This window comes from Mirounga leonina, unplaced genomic scaffold (genome assembly GCF_011800145.1).
Source record: "Mirounga leonina isolate KUSES-001 unplaced genomic scaffold, KU_Mleo_1.0 Mir_151, whole genome shotgun sequence".
Taxonomy (NCBI): Eukaryota; Metazoa; Chordata; class Mammalia; order Carnivora; family Phocidae; genus Mirounga; species Mirounga leonina.
Genome location: NW_023270377.1, coordinates 1,755,447 through 1,783,167, shown reverse-complemented (window position 1 = coordinate 1,783,167; position 27,721 = coordinate 1,755,447). Strand labels below are relative to the sequence as shown.

At 51.0% G+C, this 27,721-nt stretch overlaps 1 protein-coding gene across 2 annotated transcripts in view; it reads right to left on the bottom strand.

Moving 5' to 3' along the window:
- The window catches only part of HDAC4 (histone deacetylase 4), a 276,416-nt gene extending 249,609 nt beyond the window's left edge, over positions 1-26,807 (bottom strand). The window contains exons 1-2 of one of the 2 annotated variants that reach the window (XM_035006743.1): positions 26,359-26,807; positions 13,151-13,398 (exon numbers count right to left, since the gene is read on the bottom strand). In XM_035006743.1, coding sequence (XP_034862634.1) covers positions 13,151-13,172 — 22 coding nt within the window. In that variant the 5' untranslated portion in view covers positions 13,173-13,398; positions 26,359-26,807. Of the gene's footprint in view, positions 1-13,150; positions 13,399-13,494; positions 14,333-26,358 lie in introns of those variants that run through there. The other variant, XM_035006742.1, reaches the window with a different exon arrangement.
- Positions 26,808-27,721: the final 914 nt, after the last annotated feature.

Here is a 27,721-nt window from a genome sequence, read left to right as displayed (position 1 = left end):
AAATTAAGAACATCTGTTCATCAAAAAAAAAATCATTAAGGGAGAAAATAGCAAAGAAAATAACCAGCAAAGAACTCATTTCTCATCCACATAAATAACTCCTACAAACCAGTCAGAACAATAAAGACAACCCAATTTTTAAAATGAGCAAAAGACTTGAACAGGCGCTTCCCCAGAGAGGGCATCCAGCTGTTGAGTGCACATGCGGAGCGGTGCCCCCAGCAGCCAGGAGCACGCATGGCTCACGAGGGCATGAAGAAGAATGACAATACTAGGCATGGTTGAGCGCGGGGGCCGGTGGGCCTCTCTGAGTGTAAATGGGTACGGTCAACTGGAAGAACTGATTGGCACACACATATCTTACCAAAAGAAATACACACTGACGTGGACTGACAGCCGCACCCAAGAAGGCTGTGGGAGCATTCCAGGAGCAGCCCACACTGGAAAGCCCCCAAGTCCTCCACAGCTGAACGCATGCGTGGTGGCGTGGTCCTACAAGGGAACATTATACACCCACAGAATGAACCCGCGATCCGAAGCCACAACCTCAGGACATCCACAAACACACTGGTGAGTGGAAGAAGCCCAACAAAAAGAGTAAATGTTTTATGACTGCATTAATATAAAGTTTAAAAACAGGAAAAACTAATCCAAGGTGTCAGGAGCTAGGCAGCTGATGCCCAGCGGGGGGACAGGAGGTGCAGTGACCAAGAGGGGGCCCAGAAGGGGCTTCTGGGGTGCTGGCCTGCTCCATCTCCTGGTGGGCATGGCAGTTACAAGGGTCTTCCTCCGGCGGGACTCCACCAGCTAAGCATCCTAGGTCTGCGCTCCCTTCCAGACGCCTGGGGCACTCCAGCAAGAAGCTCACGCGGGCCGGGCGCTCTGTACTGTTCACAGCAGCCACGCAGGAAGATGGGAAACAAAGTCACTTCTGCCAACAGTGACCTATCCAGTGCCTGACACTGTGGCCACGCACAACCACGAAAGAAAGACTAAGGAAACTTTCTGTGCTCATTTACAATAATCCAGAAAGGAAAAAATACAAATGCTGACATGTCTACGGTATACCACCATTCACGCACCAGGTGAGCCGAGAATATCTGCAAATTCACTTTCTTTTCTCAGCTCCGACGTTATCAGGAGACTGTATTACAATGTGAGCAGAGGGAGCTCCTGCGCACAGCACCCGCCACGGCCTGACCTGCACCATCTGCCCCGCTAGGAACCTCCGTCCTCGGCGCGGCACTCGGCACGGTTAACGAGCCGACACTCGACACGGCGCTGGGCATCATGTCCCCTCGGGCTCCTCCCGGCCGTGACAGCGTCTCAGACCGTCCTGACTGTACTGGGGGACAGGGCAGGTGTCCGCCAGGACATGCCTCTACTGGACACTGAGGCTCCCCCCACGCTTAGGCGAGGGAGGGAGATGGCACAGACAAAGCGCCACCCTTGTCTTCATACAGATCCGTTTGACACCCACGACCCACATTCAACACACCCCCAGTCCCCCCCGAGGTCCCAAACAGCCACTGGCTGCCACACAAACAGCAGTCCTCCGAGGACACAGGCATCAGGGGCACGTGGGCCTCTGCCGCCCACGCCCACACGATGCACCCTCGGGCTCCGGGGAGGCTGGCAGCGGCCGCCGTGCCCGGGCCCCACGTGGGGCCCCACGCTCCCGCTGCCACGCTCCCGCTGCCACGCTGCTCTGTCAACAGAAAACCCCACCTGAAGCCAGTTAGCTCTCTGCTCACGGGAAGAAATCAGGACACAAGCAAGGAAACAAAATGAGGCCTAAATCTGGCCGACAAGGAGCAACGATCAAATGCTTCCGTCTTCGTTATGCACCGTGGTGACGAGCGAGGCCGCTCCCTTCCCCTCCTCGGAGCTCCCGACTTGTATGCAGGAAGGAGCATGAATGAACAGCCAACTCCTGCTCCCAACAGACGGCCACGGAGGAGCCAGGCTCCCCCCCCCCCCCCCGACGGCCCTGGCTGTGCGCGAGCGAGCTTTCCAGGAATGGCGTGCACCACCACGACAACCGCCCAGGCTGAGGGCTGCAGACCCAGCCCCGCGGGAGCCATCGCAGCCTAGCCCAGCCTGGGCTCGGGACAAGGGACGAACAAGGACAAGGAATGCTGGCTCGGAAGGAAAAGCAAACGGGAAATGTCTAATCCCAGGGGCCCGGCTTAGAGAAAGATCCAGAAATGGGTCTGAGCAGAGGCCGTCGCACAGGGATGGCCTTGGAGGAAGGTGCGGCTCAGCCCTACCCCACCAGCCCGTGCTCACAGAGAAGAGAGAACTCCAGAAAGGGCAGAGGGAAATCTGTGTTCTCAGCTGGGTGGTCCACGCCACCAGCTGCATCTGTCCCACCTCCGTCCCCAAGAGAATTGCTCTGCGACCTCCAGGGCGCCTCCCGTGCAGCCCAAAGCTGATTTATCGCAAGGCCTGCTGCCTCTCCTCCACACCACCCTCCCCTCCCTCTGCTCGGCCAGGCAGCTTCCCCGGCACCTTCTCCTCTGACCTGAGCCTGACCTGGGGCCCCACCTCCCTTCACTCAAGAAGCACCTGAAACTCTTTCTATGGGATGCCTTTCCCAACCTCGGCAGAGTGCACTGAAGTCTGGGATTCCTGGGCCTGCTCCTCAGCTCCTAGCCCCCCACCCCCAAGTGCAAACATCACACAGCCTGGAGCATCTAATGCTGCTGAGTCTATCACATCCAAAGTTTACTCAAGGTTGTCTTGTAAATCCAAAACTAGAAGCTGATGTTCTAAACTCACCTATCACCCTATAAAAACACGAGCAAGTGAACTCCTACCCTTTCTCTTGGGCAGCTTTCTAAATCTGCTGCAGTTGCCACGGGACTTGTATGGACTTGGAGGTACCTACTCTCAAACTGAGAGAGACCACTGTATTCAATGAGATTCTCAGCTCAGTTGATCCAGAAGTTTCCATAAGCATCCAAGGCAAAAGTGAGACGCAGCCACGGAGAACATTTCAAAAGCCACAGGTAGAAGGTTCTGGAGCAGGATTCTTGGGCCACAGAAGGCACGGCCCGCGCCTCACAGCTCATGCCTCACGCCGAGAGTCTATCCGAGCTTGGTTTCAGCTTCTCAGTGATGAAGAGTTTTGTTTCCAACAAGAGCAACTGTGTAGATTTGACTTGAAAGGTTTCCCAAAAAACTGTGAAGGCATAGGAAACCTGTATTTAACAAAAACCTGTGAAAACTATGTTTTTAGTTTACATAAAACCAGAAAATACAGAACCTGGCTTTGTAGAAAACAATGGGAAAGATGTTATCTTGGTTAGTGATTTCAAGCAATATCTCGAAATGAATATAGGAACTCATGCATGGAGGGCTACCTGTCTGATCCTGTCCGGGGGACACTGGGTGCCTCTTGGATCCAAACTCCTCCAGGTAAGAAGAAGGATGACCATCCGACCAGGTGCAGCAGGCCAGGCCCAGTGATACTGAATGTCCACCCTCTTTCTGGTGTAAAAGGCTCTGGTTTTGACTGTAACTATAGGACGGCCCTACTTGGAACCCTACTCCCCAGTGCTGCAGTGGAGGCCTCTCCAGGGAGGAAGAACAAGATCCCCTACCTATCTGCCATATTGTCACCTTCTATGAAACCACAACGCAGGCGCTGGCCTGGAGGCAAAAACCAAAGCCAGGGGCCCTTCGAAGGGCCAGGGCCTGGTCCAAGGCTGCATGGCCCCACCATGGGGACAAGCGGGCCAGGCCAACAAACCCCACAGACATTCCTCCAGCAGAGGTAGCACGGCTGGCACACAGAGCTGCCTCTGCCCCGTGGCTCACCCAGCCCCTCCCCCTGCCCATCCCCCAGGGGAAGCCCAAATGTTTCAGAACTGGAAACTGTTGAGAAATACTAAAATGATGTTCTTTCGGGCAATTTAAGCCAGTCAAGAAAGACACAAATTGCTCTTTTCCTCTCATAGATGGCTGATGTTTGAAATAACATCCCTCAGCCAGAGCAGACTCATCCCATAGCATCACTCACACACACGCACGCACACACACGCGTGTGCGCGCGCACAGCCCGGAGTCCCCCGACATCTACCAGGAAAGGATTATAAATGCCACTTCCTCAGGAGCTACAACTGTTGAGGCCGCACCCACGCACACTGGTCTACCAAATCCACACATAACAGGAGCCACGTGCAATCAGAAGATAGAAGAACACCTACAAACACAAGCATCCCAGCCGGTGCTTCTCCTGCATCTAGTCCTGTGGCTTCTTGGAGAGTTCAGGGGAAGCCCAACCAAGAGCAAAGGAAGGCACATCTACGTAGATCCAGCCAGGGCCCCCAGGCTGTGTGAGTCTGACCTCAACAGAGGCGCCGGCCAACTGAGCATGGACACACCACGATGGGCCATGAAGAGGCTGGGAACCTCCCCACCCCCCGTGTCTTCCTCTCCAACACAGCTGAGCTAGGACGGTCTCTGCCGTCCAGGACACGTGGTCTCCCGGCTCTCGCAGTGGCTTGTCACCTGCCAGGCACTGCTGTCCCCTCACATCCAGGACACCCCCGGCCCTTCCGAGAACCAGGCTGGACCGGCCACAGAGGCTGACCTGTGCCCCTCACCTGCTCGTGTGGACCAGTCCCACCTATCCCTCCACACCGCCAGGAGAAACAATGTCGTACAAAGTGCTCCAGAAGGTTGGGACCAAATCACAGAAAGATGTCAGAGCAGACAGTTTGATTGTTCCCAGTAAAAATCTCTGCTTCCCATGTCTCCAGTTCCCCCAACACCTTCTCAAGCTTTCTAAAAACTCTTTCTGTCTACCAGTACCGAAGCAAGAAATCAGTTCACCCTGCCTTGCTCCCCTGCCCCGATCCTGTCTGTGAGACTACGCTGAAGCAGCCGGCCCCATGGGGGTGCACGTGGGGGGCCTCGATGAAGAGCACCTCCCTTGCCCAGCCACGCGGACACTGAAGGGGCTCAGGCAAAGCCAGCACTGAGCCCCACAGCTCTTCAAACACAAAAGAACAGCGAGCAGGTATGTATTCTGCACGTCAGACCATGGTGGGGAGATGGGGCCTTAAGAATCAGCCAGTCATGGGCGCCTGGGTGGCTCAGTTGGTTAAGCGACTGCCTTCAGCTCAGGTCATGATCCTGGAGTCCCTGGATCGAGTCCCGCATCGGGCTCCCTGCTCGGCAGGGAGCCTGCTTCTGCCTCTGACCCTCCCCCCTCTCATGTGCTCTCTCTCATTCTCTCTGTCTCAAATAAATAAATAAAATCTTTAAAAAAAAAAAAAAAAGAATCAGCCAGTCAGCCCCTGGTTTGGATTAAATCAACATGAACGTGAACATGAGAAGCATCAAGAACTCTGCACACGCCGTTCGACTCTGAAGGGAGAATTTCTGCTACACGCACACGCACTGTTAACGGGTAAGAGCAGGTTAGAAAGGGTTCTTCATACAGCGTCTAGGAAACCTCAGTGAGCTGACAGCAGACCCGATGGAATTCTCTGGAACTGCAACAGCATTTCACAGATCCCACTGAACCAACAAGTCCATGAGAAACACGGTTATAATAAATGTCCAGTTTCTACAAAGGATTTCCTAGAAAAATTCGTATACATTTTGAAAGGAATAAACTTTGGCCACGAATGCAAACAAATCACAATAGAATCTTCAGCTCTTAAAATGAAAGGTTTCCTCTTGGCTTTAGTCCTCAACAAAGGAGCAACCTTCTAAAACACAGCCTAAGAGTTTAAAATTTTTAAAAGTGAACAAACTGCCACCAACCACAAAAGCTCCCCAGGAAAGGTTCACCAAGGACAAGGAACCCTCAACTTGGACAGGGGCACTGAGAAAAGGAGCTCCTCTGGGCTGTGGAAGGTAGTTCCTTGCAGCAAACACTCGCCGATTAGAGACAACTACATACCTAACATCACGGTGCTTAAACCAACCTTCCATACTTCTTTACAAATGCTATTTGAAATGGAAAAATTAGGTATAAGACAACTATGTATTTTATTTAAAAAATCGTATCACTTTTCAACAAGCCTCACCTACTACCTTTCAAAAGGAAACAGTATCAGCAAAAGTGAGGAAATGGTGGTAACGTGGCACGTTGTTTTTCATGTTAAAATCTCCAAAGCTCTGAAGCTGCACTGCAGCATGGAATGTTCCAGTTCTAAGTCAGGATCACCACATTCAAGGGACAGCAGCAGGAACACTGGGCAGAGGAGGGGGTGATAAGGACCAAGAGTGACAGGGACCCTGAAGTCCAACAGGACAAAGGCCACCCTAGAACGTCTGGGTTTATGACCCTAGGAGATGACCCGAGCCACGAACCCAATGCAGCCCTCCTGGGGAGCAGCCGCCCCGGTGGCCGCCCTGCGTGGGCTGCTCGCCTCAGGACCAGGCTCCCATCAGCTGGCACACTCGATCTGCGAGAGGCAGAATTTATCTTTTCTATTTGTGTTCTAGAAAGGGGAATGAAGGGAGGGACCAATATGGAACTAACATAAGGCTTCTTTTCATCATACGCGGCTTATCACTCCTTAAAGGACAATATGCCCAATATCTTACTGATTAAGGGGCTAAGAGCAAACCAATTTAAAAACACAAAGCCAGATATGCTTCTAAAAGTTTGATTTTTAGATTTGAATTTTTCTCAATCATTATTTTCCCAAAATTGACTACTTTTTATCATGTTCTCATGAAATAAGCAAATAAAAGGCTCTTAAGTAAAATGAAAAGTTTCAGCTCAAATCTCCCAGATTAACCAGGTCTGCCAGTCACCCAGTTAGCCCTCCAGTCTCAGTCTCCAAGGACTAGCAAAGAGAAGCTCAGAGTAAGTCCAGAAATATACTCAAGTCACATCGCAAGTGGCACCAAAGCCAAGTTCAACCATGGCAAAACCACGCTCATTTAAACTAATGGAACACAAAGCGTGTGTCCCAGGAGAGGGCAGGAGACTCAGGCCCACAACCCTTTCTCGGTACCTGCAGGGTCCTGGAACCAAGGGAATTAGGACCATGTCACCCCTCCTACCCCAGAGCCCATACCCCATGCCCATCTCTCTACTCCTAGTCTCCTATCTCCGCCACGCCAAGCTCTCACCTCCAGGCCCCTGGGCCCAGCCCCCGGTGCCTGACCTGGGCAGGTGAGCTCCCGCCCTGCTTTCCGACCTGGCTTCCCTGTCCTGACCTCACACGTCCCTTCCGGAGGGCAGGGGGGGCCCATGCCCCCGCCCACCTCCTCTCACCCCACGAACCGCACTACACTGCCTAAAAGCTCCATGCAAGTCAGCCGGATCACCTCCTGACCCAGCCCAGTGGCACCCAATGTCCGCCGGCACAGGGCACATGCCCCTCAAGGGCAGGGGACCAATTCTGGCTCCAGGCTGGCCTCCGACTGGCTGCCTGACCTGAAGCTAAGCACCCGGCAGCAGTAAATACCAGCTTCCTCATCTACAAAACAGGAATCACGGTGTGCTAGCTCGCTTCTCAGGGTCATCATGCAGCACAAACGGACAGGTGCGGAGCACGACTCAGAACGAACATGCTGCTCACTCTGGCATCCTAAGAGCACGCACGTCTCGACTGGGAGTACACAAGAAACCAACACGGATTTGTCACTACTGTAAGCTTTAAATGTCTCCAGTTAAGCAGAGCACAGCCCGGCGTCTGGAGGTGGCCGCACATCTGCACACCTGTCCACGCCGGACCTGCCCCCGCCACCGGCGCTTCAATGACGGCCTTCTGTTCCACGGCCGGGCTGAGCTCAATGGCTCCTAATCATTCTCGCACTGGGTGTTCTATGTCAAATACATACCGCGAGTTCATTCTTAAATTTCAATATCATTAATCATCCAACATTCAGCATCTCAGAACTCAGAAATTTGCATTTCTACAATGGTGGCTTTGAAAAAAAGGACATAAATGCAAATGTTCCACATACTGTATAAGAATTTTCAGAGAATTGCCAAAACAAACCATCAATGCTCCATTGACAGTGAATTTTCCAAGCTCTTCATAACGACTGAGTATTCGTGATTTTTAAAAGACAAAACACAATTTGAGGATTAAAAAAAAAAAGAAAAAAAGAGTAGGTTGAAAAAGAAGTCGTTATGTCTCCATCATTTCCAGAACAAACCTTGACTGATTGAGATCCCAGATAATGATAGCATGGGGGACCGGGGATGGTGGCGGTTCAGGAGCTGCAAATGTTCTCGTGCGTTCCCAGAACGCCTGGCGGACTGCCGCTGCAGACGGGAGCCACACCGGGGTCTCCGGAAAGCCTTCCTGTAGAAGGCAGGCAAGTGCGAGAGGCACGAGTGTCTCGCCTCTGAACCTCAGCTGGAACCACTGAGGCAATTCCTGCATTCGGCCGGGCATCGGGAACTGGTCTAGTACTCCCCCCGCCCCCCCAGCCCGTGTCCTCGGGCTCAGTCTTGCTGCCCCTGCCCAGAACTCCCCTCTCCCCCAGTCCATTAGCCACTGGGGGCTCCCTCACGCCTTCCCAGAAGGTCCAGAAGCAGCTCTCCTCCAACTGTCACCGGCTGCCCCATCCTCCGGCAGCTAAGAACGCAGGCTCTGTCCCCTCACCTAAGCTGCGGGACTCCCGCCCGGCCAGCTACGCCTGCTGGCTGCACAGCACCCCTCCTGACAGCCTGAGCCAGGGCCTGCCCAGGCCTTGTGCAAGGCCACTCCTGGCTCCCCAGTTCTCCATCCGCCGCTTGCGGCCCAGGCCCTTGCTCGGGCTCCACGGCCCACCCGTCACTAGCAGCTCCAAACCAATGTCTTCCCTGTGGTGATGACATGTCCTCAAAATTCATTGCCTCCCTTAAAACTCTGGAATATTCCTGAGGCATTCAATCATTGCAAAGCGTGATTTAAATGACATACAAATGTTCCTTTCTGAGATAATTTCTATGTTAAAACATAACAACCTTGGCAGCCAAACTGGCTGAAACAGACTCGGTATCAAACAGAGGAAGAGCAGAGCGTGCAGATGAAGGAAGCCCGGAGTCCCAGCTCAGACCAGCCAGGGGCACAGCCTTGTCCTGGGAGACTTTCAGGATCCAAACTTCACGACGGTTTGAAGAAATCAGACTATTTCGAAACTCACTAATCCCTAAGTCATTGTTAACACAGACTTTTTAGCTGCTTTCATGTGGATGGGGTTTTTCACACTGAACAAAATATTAAGAAATTAAAGAACGGTCCAAATTGAAACACTGATCTTAAATACACAAGTTTTCCTCAAAATAGTTCTCCTGCTTTTAACTCAACACCATACATGCTCTCACAAAGATACAGGGAGAGATAGGACACTTGAGTGACTCCACTCCAGGCCGGCTCAACCGGTTTTCTAGCAAGAGCATGGTTTGGGAGACCACACACGAGTCCTCCAGACTCCACTGCGGGCTCCCTGGGGTTTACAAGGAGGGCAGAGGAAGAAGGGAGCCTTTGCTTGTCCTGCTAGGAGGTCCACACATGTGTCCGTCCTCCATCAGTCTTGTACCAGGGACTCACCTCCAAAGCAGATGCCCTGGGTCCCAGTAAGCCCATCCTGACAATTTCGGCACATCCCAGCAGGGAAAGGTTTAAAGCACTGTTTAGGCAAGAAGCCTGATATTTCAGTACCTGCTCTCATTCTTCTTACTATCAAAGAGGAGTTCTTGTAGGCTGGATTACCCAGGCCTTTCCCCAGGCTGCTCACATCATTAGGAATAGTTATTCAGAGCAATAAAACCCCAACAGCTAACAGTTTTACGTCAGAGAACCAGGGCCTGGCTCTGGCAAAGTTCAGAAAGCACAGCAATAAAATCATAATGCATACCTCACCCAACACCAGAGGGAGTTTTAAAGAAAAACACGGAAGAGAAAAATTATACACATCAAACAAAAAGGTCATTTTATCATCTGGGCAAAGCCAACTCAGCACTGCCAAGTATGAGAGGAGGGACCACACAAAGCGGGGCTCCCCCGGCCTGGTGGGGTGCACTGCACGGCCACAGGGGAGCACGGCAGAGCAGGGACAGCCGGGAGACGGGGGAAGGCAGGCACCCCGCCAGGGACGCTGAAAACTGCACAAGTGAGCAGGGCTGGCACACAAACAGGACCCGTCCCCTTGGATTCAAGAAACGCAACAAAGGACACCTACAAGTTCCCCATTCCAAAGAGCAAACTGAACGACCATCATTTCCCTTCCTCCCAGAAATCCACGAAAAATGACAGAAAAATATGGAAGGATTTATGGTAAAGTTGAACAATGGGGAAATGGCAGCATCAACGGACAAAAACTTGGGGGAACTTCCTAGAAGATACAAGTCCCGGGGGATCGACGTGACGGGAAACCAACCGCTAGCGAGCAGCCAGCCCCTCACCCAGTGGGCCGCGGCCTCGGGAAGGAAGGAGAGCCACAACTCGGCCTGCCTCACGGCCCGCCACGGCCAGGAGGCGGCGGCCAGGCTGCTGAGGGGCCACCGAGGGGCCACCAGGGTGCCCATCTGGGCGGGCTGCTCTGCGGGGCGGGCAGGTCCCTGAGGAGACCCATGGGCTAGGAGAAGAGGGAACGCCCCGGGGGCTTCAGGCCCACCACACACCCCGACACAGGGGGCACGAAGCTCGGGCTCGCAAGGTGGCAGCAGCCCCGTGCCAGTCTCCCACCACCCCACCGGAGACCCCGACCCACTGAGAGGGACATAGACACCAACAGAGGGGGTCAGTGGGGGGAACAACACACCTGTCAGGACCACGACTGCAATAAACCCCAGTGGGCAAATCCTCCACATAAAAGGCAGAGGCTCTCGGAAAGACAACCTGGAAGGTTAAGGCAAGTGTGTGGAGACATGTTGATCCGCTAAAGAAGCCAAGGGGGGCGCCTGGGTGGCTCAGTTGTTAAACCTCTGCCTTCGGCTCAGGTCATGATCCCAGGGTCCTGGGATTGAGCCCCACATCGGGCTCCCTGCTCCGTGGGGAAGCCTGCTTCTCCCTCTCCCACTCCCCCTGCTTGTGTTCCCTCTCTCGCTATGTCTCTCTGTCAAACAAATAAATAAAATCTTAAAAAAATAAATAAATAAAATAAAGAAGCCAAGGGCAGGACTGCTTTTCAAAAACATAATAAACTTCTGGGCAAAGAAACATTAAACGAAGAAAAATACCATATATTCTGTTAAGAGGACTGAGCTACCAACAGATATGGTCATTAATTTTTAAGTGCAGAAAAACACACTGAAACATATAAAGCAGAAAATGGTCAGTAATGTGGAAAGAATATTGCACATTTTTGTAGAAATCGAGCACCAAGCAGAGTAAAGCTACACTGACTTCCATGAGTCAGTGAAGTTAGTGTGTGTGGATAAACAATACAGAGAAGAAGACATGTGTAAGTACACAGTATGTGTGAAACTTACTTGCACATACACAATTCCTTAGACAGGAAAACAGGAACAAAAGAACATTCTTTCTCTCCAGATGCGTGGGTGGCATGGGCCAGATTTGACTATGTCTATACAAAACCGTGCACCCCCGTGTGCACAGTGATGTAAATTCAAACAGTCATTTTCCACTCACATCCTGACAACAACGAAATGGACTGCATCCACCCAGCGCTGGGAAAATGGAGAAAATTCTGTATGTTCATAAACTGTAACTGAGAAAGTAAGTTGACACCGTTTCTGTAGCAATGTTGAGAGTGGACCTGACATTCACGCCCCCCAACCTAACAATTCTACTTCTTGGAATTGGTCCAGTGGAGATACTTGCAGAAGTGTATGTACAAAACACACGTGTAACAACTGTTGGATGCCGACCGGGGGCTATTATGAATAGTGCTGCAACCACATGAACATCCATCTACAAGCTATCGAAAATAAGTGAGATTTATATACATGCCAACGTCAAAAGACACTCATACTACATTACAATGGAAAAAAACAGAGAACACAGAGCCCCACATATAGAATGATCACACCCTATTCAGATGTTTAGATGCATGCCTCTCTAAGTTTACCCACAGGAACAAGGCACACCCCCCAACTCGACAGTGGCAGCATGCTCTGAGCGGGAAGGAGAGCTGGGCACCACTCTGTGTCTACTTTACACACTTTGACCCAGACGGCTTAATTTTGTTTTATGCTTTGTATCAATCGATACATGAGCAATTTAAATCAATAAAGCTTTCATATCTAAATATAACCGGGAATCCTGCTCTCTGGAGCTTCTGACAACTCTGATCAGAGGCAGAGGAAGGTGTGAGAATGTTCTGGAGCAATCCCAAAGGGAGAGACCCAGACCCTAAACCTCTGGCTCCACTCTCCCGGGCCAGGCCCGAGGCTCACTCACAGAGATGTGGGTGCCACAGGGATGCATTGCCTCTGTCTGGGTGAGCCACCGCTTCCCCTCTCACATGGACACAGGACAGATCTGCTATCCAACCACCCTTCAAGACCATGTTGCACTGGAGGCAGCCCCAGCTGGGCAGACAGTGCTGGCTCTGCTGGAGGCCGGTCCCATAAGGCAGGACAGGGCAGCATACCAGGCTTAACCAGGTATCCGCACTGTGGCTTTGAAAGGGGCTGAATGCATGTGCCCGCGACACCCTTCTAAAGCTAAGAGCCCCACAAACATGGTTTCTAATCCATTTGGCCACTTACTAGCTCTGTGACCTTAGACACATCACTTCTTCCCTCCAGGTCTGAGATTTTTAGGGCACTGGGAAGACTACGTGCATGCCAGGATCTTCGTGCCGTGCCTAATATGAAGCACGACCCCAGGAACGACTCCTGTGGCCACCAAGGCAGGTGCAGACCGGTGCTGCCTCTCAGACTCAGCCCAGAGGCCCCATCGCTCCTGCCCCACAAAGTCCCCTCAAAAGCAAAAAAACTGAACAAGGAATTAACTCTCCAAATCAGAGACAGACCTTGCTAAGTACAAGTCTCCTCTCCTGGCATCAGTGGAAACCACATGCCATTCTGGCTGCATGCAAATCCAAGCCAAAGACACAGCCCCAAACCCCGAGATGAAAAGCCCACGATCTGCTCCGCACTGGGCAGTCACACGCTGACCGCAGCCACGCCGCGACCGTGGAGAAAACAGTCACGCGATCTCATCTTCTGAAGGGGAGCCCTGCCGTCGCCAAGAGAGCATGGGCCTCGCCTTACCTGGATGGCTTTGGGAGCTCATTGCTAGCAGCGTCTACTCCTTGAAGCGGTTCAAAATGGCTCACAGCTTCCACGTAAACGACAGCTCCAAAGAGCCCCCAAGTTCCACGAACACATACAAGTATGGCCACAGGGAGCGCTGGCGCGCAGCCGCGGAAACTCCCAGTCTTGCTGAGCACGTCTCGCAGGCCGAGTCATCCAAGGGGCGGGCGGGGGTCTTCCGGGGCCCTCAGGAGGTGACCTGCGTGCTTAGAGAAGGAAGAGCAGTGTCAGTGAGGGGTGAGGGCTCTCGTGGACGGCAGCGTCTAACTAGGGAAACAAGGTAGATGTTCACGCTGATTTACCGTGGGTGGAAAAACCGTCCCGTGTGGAATCCGTTCTGCTGACCAAACCACACGGGGGCTTTGTCCGTCAACAGGGTGTGAAGACACGTCACAGAGCCCAGTTCTCAGCCTCGGCACCATCACCACCAGCCATTCTAAAAAAACCATCAGCGCCAGCCCACTCCCACCACGCGGCCGCCCGGCCCCTCGCTCAGACATCCGTACCCCACGGGGCTGCAGTCCCTCGGTCCACACTCAGCTCCTGCACCGTGTGTAGCCCCCTCCCCAGCCCCCGGGTTTCCGTCTTCATAATTACCACCTTCCCGGTTTATTTCCAGTTTCTGACTATAGAAGTAATCCGTGCTCATCACAGCTAAGTGTTTCAAGTCAACCACAATGCTGGCACCAGAGGCCAGCACTCAGTAAGGTTCGGGCTGGTCTCCTTGCCGTTTTTCTCTGCCCTTTGCCCATGCACGCCATCAGCTCTGCAGCTGTGTATCCTCTTCTCTGTGCTGATCTTAGAGCCGGGAATGTCCCCACGTCACTCACAACCCCCAGTCACATCGCTTCCAAGGCTGCTTCCTATGCCATGTGTGGCAGAGGATGCCCGCCCCTCCCCTCGAGGGGCTGCCCCTCCCCACCTCAGGTGGCACTGTCCTCAGGACTAGGGTGGTACGTGATGCACGCCAAGCTCATCAAACCGTCCCCCCGAGACCAGTCTCCTTGGCGGAACACAACCGCCAGAGACAAGCACGGGAACTCCTACCAGCAGGTGTTGGCCTCTGTGTGGAGGCATCATGGACCGATTCTTACACACTCGCCTGTGATCTCACCATCAGAAAGTGGAAACAAACTGAGAATGTGGTAACTACGGAAAATCTCCTACTGACCCTGGCTCAAGGCTCCTCTGAGGCCTCTGTCATCTCCTCCTTTAATGATGTGACAGATTCCTGTTCTTGATTAAATTATTCAAGGATCTTTTCTTTGCCTATTGCTTATACTCAGAGAACCCTAACCAGTCCATCGCAAAAAGGACTGCTCTCGGAAGGCTAGCCATTTCGGTAGTTTCCATGACACATTATCCATAACTCTGTGATTGATATCCTCACAATTGCTGCTCTGTATCTGGTTGTGTCCTTAGGAAACACAGTGACACTTATCTCAGGTTCAGACTTTCCATTCATCTCTTGGCCAGAAGGAAACACCACCATCTTGAAGACAATGTAAATGGTTTATTTTGTAAATCTCAGATGGCTCTGTGCCCTTCACACACAGGTCCCAGCTTGGCTGGATATAAAAGTCTGAGAACACAAACACTTCTCCCTTGAAACCTTCAGACCTGGCCCCACCCTTGGCACTGAGGAAAGCCCACGTCCATCTCCTTCCTAGGGGACCTCTGGGGACCGAGTTTGGATGATGCTGCTGGTGCCATTTTCTTCTGTCTGGATTCTGCGAGAATGTTTTTCTTTCATGTCGAGATCCAAAAATGTTGTCAGAAGGTGTAAGAGTCTCTTTTCCTTGATTTTGCTCTAAACGTGAACCTTTTAATATATACCGGTCTCGTCTCTGCTCAGGAGAACGCTCTTCACTGAGGTTTGGATTCGATGTGGGGGAACTTGCTCTGGCGTCCTCAGAGAGCCCTCTCCTCTCTGGCTGGCATCCCCGTCAGCTCGGGCCCCTCCCACCACTGGCACATCTGCTGTTTACTCCGCAACCCTGGGCATCTTCTTAAGTTATACTCTCCACAGCACGGCTGCTGTCTTCCATGGTATCGGTTTGATTCCTTACAGCCTCACACTCCCCATTTTCAACCATTTTCCTTCACAACTCATTCCTTTCCCTTTTCAGCGCAGCGCAGCCCCCTTCCTCACCCATCCACAGAGCCATGTCTTGTCCCCACCAAAGTCTTTTGAAATTTCCTTTTTCTGACTCTGACTGTGAACCACTTGCAGAGGTATATTCGTCTTCTGTGTATCCGGGTATTTCCCTTTTCACCACATTCTGAGAGACCCCCTGTGGGGATTTTCTGTTCATTCATCCTCAAATAAGAATAGCTCCAGTCCAGACCTGAGTTTTGCCAAAGGCTGTGCGTACTTGCTCCTACCCCGTCCTGTGTCCAGTGTAACACTGGCCAAAATCTGCTTCTCAGTGAAGCTACACACCTCTTGCAGCCAGAATGCAGGGTCCCCAGCCCCAGTGCCCAGCAGGCTCTGACCTAAGGTGGTCTTGCCAGACTGACATGGACTCTCTTCCCAACTGCAGATTAAACAGAAAACAGAAGTTTCTGCTATGCTATGATATATATGTTCTGGAAGAACCTCACACTCTGCAAAACTATCCTAAACATACCAGGGCTTCTGAAAAAAAAAAAAAATAGTAATAAGGTTGGAGTGGACCATTCAAAACTGCAATTTAATAACCAGGACACCAGAGAAATCCATAACACCACTAATAAAAACATGACCAACATGTTTGTAAAAAAGACACAAAAAATTCCTAATAAATAAAAAGTCCTGCAAATGTAGGATTTCACCGTGGTGACAGTTTTATGAGGGAGAACAAAAGGAAGAACAGAAACCTCTGAGTTGTGGAATCCAGGACGAAATGTTACGATGGAGAAAACCGTGCGATGGAGCACGTGGCCAAAATGGGGAGGAGGCAGAGCCAAGGTGGGAACGCATGCACGCACACACGCACAGCATGCCATTCCTCCATGGATTACCACACTCAGCATGAGAGTCCTTCATGTTCAAATCCTGTTCCTCGATCACAGAAAGCATCCACATATAGGAAAAATCAAGTCTGGCTCAGCTCAACTTCCACACTATGGACACCTTCTCCCCTACTCCGGCAGCTCGTGTTATGAAAGCACACTTTGTCCCGGGACAGACATATATGAAGTGGGCTCATTTCCTAGGGCTGCCATAGCACCACACCACAGAGCAGGTGGCTTAGAACAACAGAAATTTGTTGTTCACAGTTCTGGAGGCATGGAAGCTTCATTAACTCTGCAATCAAGGTATCGGCAAGGACATCCACCCTCTGAAACCTGGAGAGAAACCCTTCCTGCCTCCTCCCAGCTTCTGGTGGTTGTTGGCAATCTCTGACACTCCTTGGCACGCTGCCTTTGCCACCACATGGCTTCTCCCTGTGTCTCCGCCTTCACACGGCCATGTTCTTCTAAGAACACCAGCCATATTGGATGAGGGGTTCAACCCACCCAGTATGACTTCATCCTAACTAATGACATCTGCAACAACCCTATGTCCAAATACGGTCACATTCTGAGGTCCTGGGGGCTAGGACTCTAACAGATCTTCTTGGGGAGGGGAACACGACAACACAATTCAACCCCTAACATCCAGTACGCACTGCATCGTGGGCTCCTCCTGACTGTTCCGGTACCAGCCTACCCGACGCCATAGGAACTTGAAGGTTCCATAAAACAATGTGCCCCTCATTTCACAATCCTCTCATCAGACCCACACCATGTTCTATGCAGACCAACTCTTTCTGGACTATCAATAGCAATGAGGAATACACCTGGAGTATAGAGACATGAGCTTGAAAAGCAACTCCATGCAACACAGGGACAGTTGCCCAGTGTCCTGGCGGGTTCGGAGGGTGATTCTACAAATCCCAGGGGACGGTGGGGAAGGAGGGTTTCCTTTGTGCTGTCAGGTGAGCCACTGACTCCATCGTTCAGCCTGGTTTCTCTGGCTTCAGCCACACTGAGTCTACCAGCAGACTCCGTGCCCCGGGTCTTTAGGTGAAACAAAAGAGGCCTTACCAGAAACGTCCAGCCAGCATTGGTTCACAGGACAGCGGAATGCCCAAGAACATAGGCAGGAGAACCAAAACTGCCAGGGTCCCAGGCTCTGGGTCTGAATCTCAGATCGACATTTTAGCATGTGACCTTGAGCAAGTTCTTAACCCACAGGAATGGGAATGAAGATGGGGAAACAGCACAGTCCTAGAGGTAGGACTGAACATGGCTTGGAGAGAGGAGGTCATGCATTCTAAACCGTAAAACAAATCTTCCCCAAGCATTACACACCCACTACATGCTGCCTACAAGGAACCCACTTAAAGTATAAAAATACAAATGGGTGAGGGACATCTGGGTGGCTCAGTCGGTGAAGCATCTGCCTTCGGCTCAGGTCATGATCCCAGGGTCCTGGGATGGAGCCCGGCATCAGGCTTCCTGCTCAGCGGGGAGTCTGCTCTCCCTCTGACCTTCCCCCATCTCAGGCTCTCTGTCTCACAATCTCCCTCTCTCTCTCAAATAAATAAATAAAATTTTTTAAAAAATACAAATAGGTTAAAGGTAAAAAATGGAAAAAGATACATCACAGAAATACTACTCAAAAGAAAGCTGTGACAGTTACATTAGTATCAGACAAAGTAAATTTTAAAGAAGGACTATCACCAGGGATAAAGAAGGGCATTTCATAACGATAAAGAGGACATGACTGAAACATTTATGTACCTGATAACAGAGCCTCATACACAAAGCAAAAAGTAATGAAAATGTAAGGAGAAATGGACAAATCTACAATTACAGTTGGAAACGTCAACTCTGTTCTTAGTAACTGTTAGAGCAAATAGATGGAAAATCAGAGAGGACTGGACCACAATGGCGTTGACAGAGCACCAGCAACAACAGAACACCCATTCCTCACATGGTTTTTAAAGTGCACACAGAAAACCTGCCAAGACAGCCCAGCTTTGGGGCCATAAAACAAGTCTCAGTAAATTTAAAAGGAGACAAGTCAAATATACAAAGCATGTTCTCTGACGAAATTGAAATTAAATATCAAAAACAGAAAGATAGCTGGAAAACTCCAAATAATTGGAAAGCAAATAATATACTTCATGGGTCAGAGAGGAAATTAGAGAAGAAATCAGAAGGCATTTCTGACCTCTCAAAATGGGCAGTACTTATAGGGAGATCTGTAGCATCGAATGCCCACATTAGAAAGGGAGGTGACAACTCCATGACCTCAGGTTTCACCTTAAGAAACTATAAGAAGAATAAATTGTACCCAAAATAAGCAGAAAAAAAAACCAATAACAAAGAGCAGAAATCAGTGAATTAGAAAAAAAAAAAAACAATGAAACTAAAATCTGATTCTCTGAGACAATAAAACTGACAAACTTCTAGCTGAAATGATCAGGAAAAATAGAGAAAGAAAACACAAATTAATAATATCAAAAAAGCAAGAAGGGATTAACTACAGACCAAACAGATATTAAATGGACAATAAGGGAATATGACAAATAACTTTACACCAATAAATCTGACAATTTAGATGAAATAAACAAATGCCTTAAAATACCCAAACTACGGAGCTTGCTCAAGAAAGAGCCCATGATCAGTGCATCCTCATGGCCACTGGACCCCTTGGGGGAGCCTCCCTGAGCCACAGAAGGTAGGAACTGGAGCTCCAGGGGGCAGGCGTGTTAGAGCAAAGGTGCATTTGTCAGGGGTTCATGGCTGCACACAACAGAAATGCACCTGGTGATCCAGGCAAGCGAAGGAAACTCCCAGAAGGAAACTGGGTAGCTGGACAAGGGGGTGAGCACCTGGAGACAGGAAGTGATGGACAGTGCCCGGAGGACCCTTGTCTGAGACTCCCCTTCCCAGGGGCCCCCAGCTGCTGGGCAGCATGAGTCCCCTTGGCCAGGGCAAGCAGGACACTTTGACAGGCAGCCCCGCCAAAGTGAATCTCAGGGGAAAGGGGTCGCTCCCCAGAGGGAAGCTGACATGCTGTTACCAGAGGAGGTGAGGGACTGGGCAGCAGATGCCACGGAGGACCACAGGGGAGCGGGGATCAGACCGTGGCTCCCTACGGCCAGACCACAGGATCCTCCCAGCTGCCCACCTTCCCATCACAGGATTCCACCGGTGTGGCTCCAGCTGGTTTGTGATGGCACATCAGCTGGCCTGGCCACGAGTTCCACGAAAACCAGCAAGACACATCCGCCCCTTAGCACCACTGTTCCGGTGTGGGAGGGAGCGCTGGGCAGGGAGGCCTGAGCCCCACCCGCCCAGCAAGGCCACAGAGAGCTGTATGGCCCTGGGCCAGCCCCTGTGACATTCCTGGGCGGGAGCAAAGCTGCATTCAGGGGCCTTCACGGGACAGACAGCACGGGAAAGAGGGCTCGGTGGCCACCAGCAGCACTTACAGACTCACACACGGGCACAAGGCCCGTGAACTTCCTGTGCCTTCTCTGTCTGGAGCTCCCTCCTCTCCAGAGGCGCCCTCCCTGGGCGCCCAGAGGGCAGTCCCCACCCCCCTACACACTGGTCCCATCGCTCTGCTGTCTGACACATCCCCCTGCTCGTCTGGCCGCTGTCCGCCGCGGCCACCCCACGCTGGACATAAGCTTGGTGACCGCAGCGCTAGCTGCCCGGCTGGCACCTGAGGATGGGGCACGCAGTCAGCACGCCACGGAACCGTGCTGAACGGAATGAACGTCGGAAAGCTGTCCCAAACCCACCTGAGAAATCACTTCCAAAGGGGCTGAGGTCCAAAGGCAGTTGCAAGAGCACCAGCGCTCTGCCTCTCGGGGGTTCTAGAAGAGAAGTTAAGGATCACACCTGACATCAAAGGTCCGGGTAATGCAGGAGCGCGTGGGGCTGTGGGAGGCACGTGGCCTGCATGCGGGCCGGGGGCTGGATGAGGAGGGCAGAGCCACGGGTCACCCAGAGCCCTGCAGCCGTCAGAACATCGAGGCTAAGTGAGGAGCGGCCATAGCTTCAGGCAGGGGCCGGGACACGGCGGAGAGGATGAAGGCGTCGAGGGCAACTATCTTATAGCTGGAAACTCAATTCTACTCCCGGCAGAGAAAGCAAAGCGCCTCAGTCCCACAACGAAAGCGAAACCTCTCCTCTCCGGTCTCAGAGGAAAGCCCAGCAAAGTTGTCTGACCTGTGCAGCCATATTTCTCCCCGTTCCTTCCCGGGGCCACGGGCATCTCTTTAGGTGGAAGGTTTTTGAACAACCCAATGCAATATTCACAATATAAAAACAGACTAGGAATTTACAGTTTAAATAAAATAAAATTCAAGTGCAGTGCAGTTCCTTTCACCTCGATGTAAACATCTAACGACACTTAACTAACCAATAGATCATTGCTTTTCTAAGAAAACACAGAGCACACAGTATTAAGATCTCAAAAATTACAGGAGCCAAAGGTTTCTGAAACCTATTCATGAGGAGCAGTTGGAACTGGAATGTGTACGTCTCTCAAGTATATACTTCAGATAAAATTAAACAAACGCTGAACATATTATGACGAGACACAACTGCTTTTACGACTGCATTCTTTCCTGATTTATGACATGAATTAAAGACCACATTTGGAAGGGTGAGCAGGAGAAGAATCTGGAATTCTGACTCACAGCACCTTTAGAAAGGCGGGCATGGGCACTCCACGTACTGGGCAGTCTCTGACACGGAGCACGTATTTATATAAAGACAGCTCTTTCTTTATTTTTATTTCTGCCCCATACGGAATAAAAGGAAGCAAATGCGTCACTATAGCTTAAGTGTGTGCTAATATTTCCTTCACCAAATGTCTGAATCTAGGATTACCTATAGTTCTTCTTTTCAGCAGATGCCCTTAAAAATGTTAGTTGACCCAATTTCACAGAATAAGCCATAAACCTTCCAAAGAGTCAGAGTCTTAGAAACTATAAATCCTTAAGGGAACATTCTTTTAAAAATCGCATTAGGTGACCACAAAGAAATGTGGCCGTGCAGGGATGACATGTTTCCTCACTCACCACAATCCTCTGCACCCCGTCACATGGGCAAAGAATGACCACAGTTCAAAGTCTGAGCTCCTCCCCACCTCGGCCACAGCCTGCCAGGCTGGTGGGAGAACAGCAAGCTGTTCGCGAGAGCAAACACAGAGCCAGGAGCCGCACGGTGCAGCGCAGCCCAGGGCACCCCGACACAGGATGGAGGACACAGACCATTAGCCTTAGCCACGAATGAAGCCAAGATACCCCCCTCATCACGTCCACTCAACATCATCTCAGAGACGTTAGCTAGGATGGCACGGCCAGAAGAAGTGAAGGGCACAAGGACCGAAGAGGACAAAGATACTGCATTATTTACAGACAGCATACAAAACCCCAAACAAGGCACCAGCCACTATCGACATTCCTACGTGAACTTAACAAGATCGCTGGGCACAAGGTCAATGTACAAAAATCTATTGTATTTTTACATACCAGCCAAAAAGAGAGAAAAGAAGCTTTGAAAAAAGATACCATTTACAGTAGCACCCAGTATTGGCAAATGGCCAGGCGTAGCCCTGCCTGAGGACTCGTGAGAACTTTGGACACTAAGCTGCGAAACATCAGAGATGAGATTTAAGATCTAAACAAACGGGACAGCACACCCTGTGCCCACACTAAGAGGTCCTCAGTGCAATCTCAGTCACCATCCACCAGAATCTGCTTGAAAACTGACAAGTGTATTGGACATTTTACGTGGAAGTACAGAGGACCTGGAACAGCAATCTTGAGGAAAAACAGACACGGAAGACTTACACTACTAAATACCAAGATGTATTATAAACCTATGTAATTAAGAGGCTAGCGGAAGAACGGACACCATAAGGAACAAAACATTCTTGAATGAGACCAACACAAATACAGTAACATGAGAGCCTTTGCTGTTCTCCACATCCACAGGGAGAGGGGGTCTTTCAGGGAACAGTGCTTGGGCCACGGAGATCTACATGGAGAGAGATGAGCCCAGACCCAGGAAGCACCTTGCCATGGAAACTGGCATGAGCTGGAGCACAAACTCAAGGCCAGACAAGGAGGACGAGCCTAAAAGACAACAGAAAAATACCTGCAGGCAGACAAAGATTTCTTAAATCGATTTAAAAACAAGTGTTTAAGAAACTGACAATAAAGGAAAGAAAATGATACATTTTACTGCATCAAAATTAAGAACTTCCACCTATCCAAAGACCAGCAGAGGAGGGAAAAGGCAACTCAGAGAGCTGGAGAAGAGAATCTGCCCAACACACACCCAACGAAGGGCTGGTGTCCATAATATAGAAATAATTCGTATAAATTATTAAGGGAAAGGCAGACAACCCAAATAAAGAAATGGCCAAGAGATGTGAACAGATACTTTTTTTTACAAAAGAGGATTCCACGTGGTCAATCACCACAGGAAGAAGTGCTCGGCATCTGTAATCGCAGGGCGATGTGAATTAAAACCACAAGCGGCTAGAACTTAAAAGCAGTGCAGAACCAAGCGTTGGCAAGCCTGAGGAAGGACTAGAACTCTCAAGCTCTCCCGTGAGGGTGTGGATGCACAGCCACCATGGGAAAGTGCTTAGTGATATGTACCAAAGCCAGCCCTTCGCAAACCTGTTCCCCAGCAAAGCCACTCCTAGGTACGTACCCAACAGAAAAGCATACAGCAACGACACGGCAGCCTTAACCGTGATAGCCAAAGCCTGGAAACCTCCCAGATGTCCATCAACAGTAGCATGGATAAATAAATTGTGGGACAGCCCTATCACAGAATTTAGATAAGAACAAACAAACGACATGCACAACACAGATGTATCACACGATCAACACTGGGCAAAGAGCAGACAGACACGCCAGAGAACACACTGTGGGCCTCCATATATATGCAATCTGGAAGCACACAGAACTACTCTGTGCTGTTAGAGGACAGGACATTCGCCCTTGGGAGTTAAGTGGTAGGGAAGCAAATGGAAGGAGGAAAAGAGGGCTTACGGGGTGTTGGTCACGTTTTCTGTTTCCTGATCCAAGTGAAGATCAGTGAGAGAGAGGGTTTACTCTGGAAATTCACCCACCTGAACACTTTTGGCCTGGAGACAGAGGGAAAATCAGCTACTCAAAGGCCATCTTGCATCAAAGAAAGATCCAAAATAATACCTACGTGCTGGGTCCATTCCACTGACACTATATTCCTATGATCAGCACATACACAGGAAGAATTTACCAAACCACCCCCTCCTAAGACAGTTACACCTCCCAGAAACGGGACAGGACACATCCCGAGTCCATGATGACACAAACACGGTGATTCAAACTGACAGAATGGATGGAAGTCCCAATGGGGGCCCAGGTCAGGGGATCAGACAGAAAAAACACCCATGAAATAATTGTTAATGTAAATATTTTCAATTAAATAGGTAATTTGAGCATAATTAAAATTATTTTAAATCTTAACAAATTTTAATCAAAAAACAAACTCTTGATGGAGTGATTTTCCCAAGTCTTATTTATATGGCAAGCTTTATTAACAAGCATTATTTTCTTCAGCAAATACCCTTAATGAAATATGGGCTGTATGGTCTAGCAATTATGTTCTGTAAGAGCGTCATTTTATGATAGATGGTCACAGAGCAGAAGACTTAAGGTTTTTTCCCCACAGTTTGTGGGGACAGATTTATTTTTTAGCTTCAGAACAAGCCTGACACTTGACACCATGTCAGCATGTCCTACGAGGAGTCACATATGAAGCATTTCATGAAATCTGAGTAATGCAGGCTCCGCTGAGCAGAGCCCAGATCCTTCCACCTACTCAGGAGGGCCATAGGCAGACGGTGAAAGAGTAAAGGGATAAAGGCATCAGCACCACCAGCACACACCACCAGGTTGATGGGACGCTCACCCAAATACACACTCGAATACACAAGCACGCGCTCACACACCAACACACCTGCACACGCGGGCACACAGGTATAAGAGCATGCTCGCGCACACAAACACACTCGCACGCGCGGGCACGCGTGTATAAGAGCATGCTCGTTCACACATCACACTCACACGCGCGGGCACACGTGTATAAGAGCATGCTCGCGCACATACACTCGCACGCGTGTATAAGAGCATGCTCGCGCACACACACTTGCACGCGCGGGCACGCGCGTATAAGAGCATGCGCGCACACGCGCGGGCACGCGCGTATAAGAGCATGCGCGCGCACACACTCGCACGCGCGTATAAGAGCATGCTCGCGCACACAAACGCGCGGGCACGCGCGTGTAAGAGCATGCTCGCGCGCACACACTTGCACGCGCGTATAAGAGCATGCTCGCGCACACAAACACGCGCGGGCACGCGCGTGTAAGAGCATGCTCGCGCACACACACTCGCACGCGCGTATAAGAGCATGCTCGCGCACACAAACACGCGCACGCGCGGGCACGCGCGTTTAAGAGCATGCTCGCGCACACACACTCGCACGCGCGTATAAGAGCATGCTCGCGCACACAAACACACGCGCGGGCACGCGCGTATAAGAGCATGCTCGCGCAAACACGCGCGGGCACGCGCGTGTAAGAGCATGCTCGCGCACACACACTCGCACGTGCGTATAAGAGCATGCTCGCGCACACAAACACACTTGCACACGCGGGCACACATGTATAAGCACATGCTTCTGCACACGAACACACTCGCACACTCCTGCACACGCGGGCACACAAGCACATGCACGTGCACACACACTTGCACACATAAGCACACACAGGAACAACCGCTTGCAGGAATAACCTAACACAGATTCTATCTACAAAAGAAAACAGCCTCCCAGCCCTCTGGATCCTTTGTCCAGATGGCTACGTCTATTTACTGATAAATAACCATATCTTAGTTTTAACATATATAAACTCCTTGACAAAATAAACTCTTTAGATTAAGGGTTCAAATGGATAAAGCACCCAGATAAAACAATACTTGTTTCCCTTATCTGCTAAATAAAATAACTTGAGAGGCAAAGATTCTGGCAGGCCGGCAGGGAGCCCCGAGAAAACTCGACGGATCATTCAGCATCCAGACAGCCCCGGCCAGGGGCATCCCAGGCAGAGGGTTGCAAACCCCTGAAGGAAAACAGGACTCAGAGCGGGGCACGGGGCGCCCCAGGGCAAGTGACGTGCAGCCCTGTAACCTTTCCACAGTTCCCACCATAAACGCAAATACACAGCACTTCACCAGCAAGAAGCCAGGAACCTGCCCTCACTGACAAGTCACAGGAGAATGAGAAATAGCTCGGTGACAGTAGACTCCTCCATCAGCCAGATGACTGGTCAACTCCCATTAATAAAGGTTAAACCTCTTCCTGACCCTGCTCTCAAACACAAGGAAACCACTGTTTCTAAAAGTGGTTGTCAAAGAGTGGTACAAGGTCCCTGGGGGTCCCCAGGACCTCTACAGGGGGTCTGAGAAGCTCACACTGTTTCCATTGTAACATTAAGATGCTATTTGCCATTCTCACTCTTATTCCCTCATGGGGAACGGTGGAGTCTTCCAGAAATCACAACAGATTAAATGTTAGAGGCAGATATGAGAGTCCAGCTGTCTTCTACCAAGCCAGACATTACAGAAACGGGTGAAAATGCTGAATGATGCCTCTCTTCTCACTACATTCTTTGTTTTACATAATAAACATTTTCATAAAAAAAAATACATTGTCGTATTGCTATGTAAAGGGTTTAGTTTTAAATGGATATTTTTGTAATTTCTGTGTTAATTTCTAATGTAGTAAGTATCCATAGACATTTAAACAACAGCTCTCTGGGGTCCCAACTGATTTTCAAGAACGTAAAGGGATCCTGAGACCAGAGTTTGAGAACCGCGGCCCCGCAGATGTATCCCCAACACCTCCCCTTAGAAGACAGAGTCTGTGCCCAGGTGAAGACACAAGAGATGGGGGCCGGCAGAGGTGAAGGCACTCAGCTGGGAGGAATTCAGGGAACAGTGATGGAGGGCACGGGAGGGGATCATGCAGTGACCTAGGACCCAAAGCAGAACCCCACCTGCTGTGTACTGCCCCCTGGGCCCGTGGAGGTGGCCTCCGCAGGGCAGACTGACCTGCTTGCTAGGTCTGGACAGGCTCAGCCAGCTGCCTCGCCAGCTTCCTTCTGGACAGAATGGGGTCCCCTAGAGGAGAGCAGGGTGAAGGGGCAGGGCCGCTGGTGCCTAAAGAAAGAGGGACATAAGACATTCCACCTGTCACTAAAAGGCCGGCCTCTCCTTTACCATCTCTCACCATCTCATGATGCACATCCTCCCCTGCTTGGTGACTCGGGGCTGTGAAAGGTCCCCACGACCCTGAGACAGGGTTCCTGGGCAGGCAGCACTTTCTACTTCCCACAGGGAGGCATCTGTACCCAGAATTCTCTGGACTCGATGCGAGTGAATGTCCCGTGAGTCCGGCCCTACTGTCTGAAAGGGCAGGGTCACCCTAGATATCCCCCAACTCCACCCCAACCACCTGGGTCAGCAGTACCAGCTGACCCGTCGAGCAGAATCCGTAACCTGTGGACAATCCTATCCTGGGCACTTGTGTTGGTGTGTTCTCATCCAGTATCAGGAGCCCCAGCCAGAGTTAGGGGGGAACTGGAACCGGAACTCCGCGGTGGCTGCAGGCCCTGCAGCCCCAGCCCCCAGCTGTCTCCCCTTGCTGCCAGCAGAGGGGAGCGCTGGGCACAGACTAACTCTTGGTCCAGACATGCAGGTACCAGGACCAGAGCTCCGACACCGGCAGGTCAGACATGCTGGCGGGAGGAGCAGGGGACCCCGCCTCTCCCGGTGAGCCAGCTTCGGCCCCAGAACCGTGACTGTCAGTGCAGAGGAGGGGGTTGCGATTTCCCACTTTCCAAACTCACTTACTGTTGAAACTGTCTTTTTACAAGGAGTATTTTTGTTATAAGCAGAAAAACGTTATTTTTATTTTAAAAGTACAGAAAAAACGCCGCAATCAAGACACAGAATTAACAGTCCAGCTCTGCCCTCCTCGCGGTGTCTGCCTTCCAGGCCCGAGCTCGGGGGCGGTGATTCACCCTTCCCGGTGGGCCTGGGGCTGCTTCCACGGAACACGCAGAGGGCCGTGGTTAGCCTTGGATAAAAAACCACCCAAGTGATGAACTCAAAAGAAGAGGGCGTCACGGTGGAGAGAGGGCACGCGCACTCATGGTGCCATCGGCAGCTGACAGTGCTCCTCAAGGACAGCCGCCAGACCCCCAGGGGAGGGCAGGGCGGGGGCCGGGGGAGGGCCGCGATGCTCAGGCTCTTTCCTCGTCCTTGAGACCAATCTCTGCATCGCTCGTGCTCTCCTTCTTGCAAGTATCAGTTCAAAGCCATCCTTAGGATGAATGAGACAGCTAAATAAATCATTAGAGCCTCCACGAGTGTCAACACAGTGCAATCTCCTAATTGGATAACTGACAACAGC